Here is a 6,000-nt window from a genome sequence, read left to right as displayed (position 1 = left end):
GGTGATCAGTTGACAGCTCTGCCCCTCTTCACTCGAGTGGCCAAAACATACGGCCTCAGATCAGATGATACGATCACAAAATCGATCATCAACCTTTGGTCTAGGGTGCTCTGGGACCACGTACACTTATGAGCACCCTTATGTTCGAACATGGTGTTAGTTATAGACAATCCGTGACTAGCACAGAAGTCTAATAACAGACGATCACTCGGATTTAGATCAGGGAGGCCGTTCCTCCCAATCACGCCTCTCCAGGTGTCTCCATCGTTGCCCACGTGGGCGTTGAAGTCTCCCAGCAGAACTATGGAGTCCCCTACTGGAGCCCCATGCAGGACTCCATTCAGGGTCTTCAGGATAGCCGAATACTCTGAACTGCTGTTGGATGCATATGCACAAACAACCGTCAGAGCTTTCCCCCCTACCACCCGCAGACGTAAGGAGGCGATCCTCTCGTCAACCGGGGTGAACTCCAACACCCCGGCGCTCAGCCGGGGGTTTGTGAGTATCCCCACACCCACCCGGCGCCTCACTCCCTGGGCAACTCCAGAGAAGAATAGGGTCCAACCCCTATCCAGAAGTATGGTTCCAGAACCAAGACTGTGTGTGGAAGCCCCACCAGATCTAACTGGTAGCGCTCCATCTCCCGCACAAGCTCTGGCTCCTTCCCCGACAGATGATATTCCATGTCCCCGGAGCCAGCCTCAGCAGCGCACCCGACCCCAGCGGTTTCTCCTGCGAGTGGTGGGCCCACAGGATGGAACCAGCCTGTCAGTTTTCATACCAGTTTGTACTGAAGTTTCTAAATCCCAAATGTCTGTGTAGCCCATGCTAGAGAAGCAGTTAATCTGGTTACACAATTCAGAAGCATGTTAAATTCTCACTTATGAATTAACTATCAGTATTGCACATGAAACCACTTTTTAGCCCAATAATCATTTTATGTCAAACAAACGTTAACAATGTTCCTCTAATCAATAAAGAAGTGTCCAAATCAGGGGGCTTATTGTTGAGCAGAATAGCCAATCAGCAGCGTGGTCTTTGCTAGCTAACCCAGGGCTTCTTTCATGGCAGTCAGCCTGCTAATATAAATGTAACCTGTGAAGCAATGAGTAGAGGAAAAACCTGCAAGTCTAATTTATTTTCTCTAAATTAACATCGAAGTAAGCTAATAGCATTAGCACATTGTATATTTGGGAGAACTTGACAGGCACAGAAACTTTTTTTAACCATACCTCTCAGGGCATTAATCATTATTAGGGTGAACTGAGAAACAATAAGGTCTGACACACACTTCCATGCATCCTTTATTCCACTATAAGCATTAAAACATCCATTGTGCTGCCTTCTTGCAACTACACATGTATGACAATCTGTTTCACGGCATGTTTAAGGCTAATTTCATCTGTTTTACACATTATTACCAACATCTGATTCTACGAGCTTCATCCGCATTTCATTTGCATATTGTGATTCCAGTGTTCAAAGCAACGAGACAAGACCGCCCTGTGTAAGGGCTAATATGTATAGAGAAGATATACCATATAGAGGATTATCGTACAAACCAGCTTCAGAGACAGTGTAAATCTATCAACATTTAGACTGGAAAACCTCGTAAAAAATGTCAGTATCAAAACAATAATCAGGACTAAAGCAGGGTCGTCTTTTCCTTTAAAAAGAGGAGCTAGAGGAAATGACCTAGATATGATCGAGGGCTCTTTCCAAAAACATGAGCCCAACATTAGCTATAATCAGAAAACACTAATACTCAACTGACAAACCACTTCACAGCAATACACGGATCAATCATACGATCAGCACAAATTGCTATGCAAATATCCTTCAAACACAATCCTTCTCTGAAAACAGGTTCAGCTTTTACTTCAATGCAATAGTGTTTACTTATCCTTTGTCTTACTCCAATGTGATTGCTTGTCTTTTTTAGCGTTTTACTATAATTTTTTTTAAGTGTTTTCATTTTGCAAAGGGGAAAAGAACAAAAGATTCAAATACAAGCTGAAATGTCACTATGAGAGGTGACCTGCATGCGTTGTTTACTTCCACAGCAATCCCCACAGTGGTTCTTTCAGATGTCTGTGGAGTTTGAGCTGGGATAAGAGCAAAACTATCAAAGGGCTCAGCAGACAACAGCGTTGGTAGACAGGGCTCCTTTTTCTACTGCAGGCAAGAACACATGGCTGGCAAAAGGGGATGACAGTGTTCAGGCTGAATTTGGGTTTAGTACCTTGCGGTGGTTTCAGTGTTCCCCAAACTGACTGGCTTTCACAGTGATTGACTGATTGATTTCTCTGATGAATAGCAGCAGTTATCAGTCCCCCTGAAGACCATGAAAGCCCTGCTGGAGTCAACAGGACTGGGTGAAATGTTTACGAACGTAAGGCTTTATTTGTAGTGAAATGACTGATGACACCGGGTCCCAGCCACTGCTTGTTCACCTTGAATACCTTCACATGGAGCAGAGTTCACAGTTCCATCTGCGGGTAGTCCCCAGCACCGTGCTCCCCGGCTTTAGTTTACAGTAATCAGTCAAGTAGTTTCTGTTTGAATCAGTTCTCAAGTCTTATTACCACATGATCTCCAGCTGACTGAAGTATAGCCCAGACACCTGCTGCTCTCTCTTCTTTTGAGGAAAGCTTCTGTGTTACCCAACATGTGGGATATTTACTGCTGTGTTGCTTAGTAGCAAAGGGTACGCAGCTGGTGTGATACAATTTACATATACAAGTGAGAATGTTGATGCATAAACAAAATGACCTAGCTAGTTAAGACTGAGGCTTGTGGAGCAATATTACTTTTTCAACAATGGCTTCATCAGCTGCTGAGATGTCCAGATGACTTAAATTCTGCAACACAGGCTGATAAAATGATAATTACTAAATGTCATGTTGAGGCATTTCACAAATCGTTTAAGTAGTCTGGAAAATTCAGCTTTGATTTGACTAATGAAGAAAATAATCAATAGATTAATTAAAAAATTAAAATAATAATTTGCAACCCTTAAATTTGCATATTGATCCACCAATCACAATGTCTTTCAATTCACACTTTAGGTTCCCATTGCTCTTTACCACCCTTCCACAGTCTATCATCTACAATCAGTGAACAGGCAAACCCATTATAAATCTTGCCATTTTATTGACACAAGTCTCTATGCTGAATTTACCAGTGGCTCTAAAGTATTCAAGGACTGCAGTCATTTCCTCCCAGGAGTGTACCAGTATGCCACTTAGCAAGGCATATTGTAAACGGCTAGATTTCTCAATGAAGTTTGGCATTATTGTCTTCCTGTCAGAGAGTAGCATGCATCAGGGCTACAAAGACCAGGTGTGCACTCTGGTTAACAGCATCTACACACACACCTACTGAAAAAAATAAGCTCTACCTGCAGTTAAGAAGAAAACATGGAATGCAGTTAAAAGAAATCAACATATACATATTCAAACAGAAAAAAAAACATCACCTGAAAATATCTGCACATTAAAAGTGCATTTGTTTGGTAAACCCTGAATGGTAACTTAAAAATGCAGAAACAGTAAAAAAAAAAAACTTTCTATCTCAAGGTGCAAAACTGATACTTCTTCACTTGGTATAAAATAATACAAAAAACATTGAAAAGACTCAGTCAAAAGGAAAGCAAGGATTGTGGGAGAAACAGGAGGGAGAAGACAGAAAGGCTGAAGCTCACAATGAGAGACAGTGACACAGAAAAGGTCAGGGAGAGAGTGTGTAGAGGAAGGGAAGGAGAGGAGAAACTGGAGGGGGGAAAGAATTCCAGATAGAGCAGTGACCCAGAGAGTGCAAACACCGCCTAGGCCTGGGCTCATTGGCAAACCGTGTCCACATGTAGGAGACGGAGCACCTGCCAGGTTTTAGGGACAGTACGTTAGGCCAAAGATTCCCTCCAGGCCGGTACTGGCCACTGACTCTTGGCTGCACCTCAACAATCTTAAACCCCCTCCTCTTCCAGTCCACTACACATTTCCACCCTGAAATGGCTCCAAGGACAGGGGAGAACAGTGTGAGCAGCTTCCCCCACTCCCTGTGCTAAGAGAGGAAGTTGGGTGATGATAAAGAGGCAGCTTCTTGAGTGTGTTGAGATGAACCCTGGCCTGTGAGTGCTGAGCTCCCCTCAGGAGGTGGGAAGCTCGAAGGAGATGAACTGCTTGAGTCTCTCAAGGTACTGGGCGTACAGTTCGATGTCGTTGTGGCCGGCTCCCTCCACCCACAGGGGCTCGACGGCACGGGGGCAGCGCTCGTACATGGCCAGGCCGTGGGAGAAGTCGATCACTTCATCTTCTGTACCGTGGATCACCAGCACTGGGGACGCAACCTTGGACACTTTGTCAATACTGTGGAGTGGAGAGAGACAGAAAGAGACTGAGGGTAAGTATGGAAGACAAATGACATGGAGCTGCAAAAAGAAGGAAATGGGTCAGAGCATTAGAACCATTCATAGGTCTGCTGGACTACTGACCACTAGGGCTGTCAAAATGAGCCAAAAACAACACACACATCTTTCAGTGCCCATTATGTCCATAAGAGAGCAAACCAACACAAGAGATATAGCTACTTGTATTTATTTCATCAAATATCAATTGTCTGATTAAACACCAGCTGGCACGCCAAGAAAAGAACATTCAGGCAACCCGCTACAGTGCGTTGGAAACATGAAAACCATGATTCCTTTAAGTTTTTTTGTTGGACTAATTGATACAAACGCTGATAGATGCATCAATGGAATAATAGTGTATAGTGGCAGCCCTGGTGGAAACACAGTCCTGTTGGTCTTGACAACATCATGGACATGTCAAAGTGTCTGTCTATAGGCACACTCACATTGTGTTACATACATTATGATCAGCTATGACTATGACTTGTGGCCTGAATGGAATTGTGCAAAGCTCCAGTCTCTGCCGTGCATACAAATGCCTAACTCATCATCCTCGGCCATAACTAGCTGTAGCAGCGCAGCTTCCATGGTGCCCTGCTGTTCAGATAGAGGTTAGTGGGAAGATTAAGGTAGGGAAATTATTGTAAGCTCATTTCATTCCAGATGGAATAAAACTATTACTGTTCATTTCACATCTGGGGTATACAGACTTAATTATGGCAGATGTCGCTGCCACAAATGCACATAATCTCTTCAAACATTTGTATGAATGTGAGCTCACAGCTACATAGAGATATCTGCTACACAGCAGTGATTTACCCCTGTAACACTGCACAATATTGGGTTTCCAGATACTGAGGATTGGAGCTTGATAGCTTAAAGAGCGACTTGCAGGTTGATATTTTCAACTAAATTTATACTTAACCTTTCCTGAAAATGACCATTGGAAAAGTTGATCCAGTATATCCAAAGATATAAGTGAGAAATCCAGAGGGGACGGAAGCAGTTTTGAGCTATGCTTCTAAAACACTCTTCTTTTAACATCATATTACAGATGCTTGTTTCATTTGATGCTTACCCAAGACCCCACCACAGCGACTTCCTGGTTGAGCCAATAAGGTAGTGCCAAAAACTGCAGTTCAGTCCAGAGTGTCCACTAGGGGTAGTTTGTATAATAGGGCAGTTTATTATTCACCCCCATGTTAAACAGTTTTCACAGCATCATTAATTAATATTTAGGACTTGTTTATAAAAAACATTCTAGTCTGTATGTTTAGGTCATATCTCCATGACAACACTGAGGGGGTGAATTTTTTTGTACCAGGCTAGTTTTTATTTGATTGGAGGGTAAAATTTATGAATAATTAGGGTGGGGATATCATGACAACAGATACTTGCGATACCTTTCGGTTCTAAAATAAAAAAACACAGATGATGCCTGTTTTTTGGAGGCACCGGACGCACTGAGGCACTGTAAGTTTTGGTGCTGTGTCTCTTCCGGAACTAATGGGGGCAGTATAGAGTGTTCCAGTCAGACTTGGATTCAGAAATAAGAGGTCAGGAAGAATTGGAGCTCACATGACATAAACCCT

General features: G+C 43.1%; 1 protein-coding gene across 1 annotated transcript in view; it reads right to left on the bottom strand.

Moving 5' to 3' along the window:
• Nucleotides 1-1,972: 1,972 nt before the first annotated feature.
• abhd17c (abhydrolase domain containing 17C, depalmitoylase) overlaps nucleotides 1,973-6,000 on the bottom strand; it is a 28,075-nt gene continuing 24,047 nt past the window's right edge. Inside the window, exon 3 of the mRNA XM_083916481.1 lies at nucleotides 1,973-4,367. Coding sequence (XP_083772607.1) covers nucleotides 4,148-4,367 — 220 coding nt within the window. The 3' untranslated portion in view covers nucleotides 1,973-4,147. The remainder of the gene's footprint in view (nucleotides 4,368-6,000) is intronic.

This window comes from Echiichthys vipera (assembly GCF_963691815.1).
Source record: "Echiichthys vipera genome assembly, chromosome: 1".
Taxonomy (NCBI): Eukaryota; Metazoa; Chordata; class Actinopteri; order Perciformes; family Trachinidae; genus Echiichthys; species Echiichthys vipera.
This window is presented reverse-complemented; position numbering and strand designations above follow the sequence as displayed.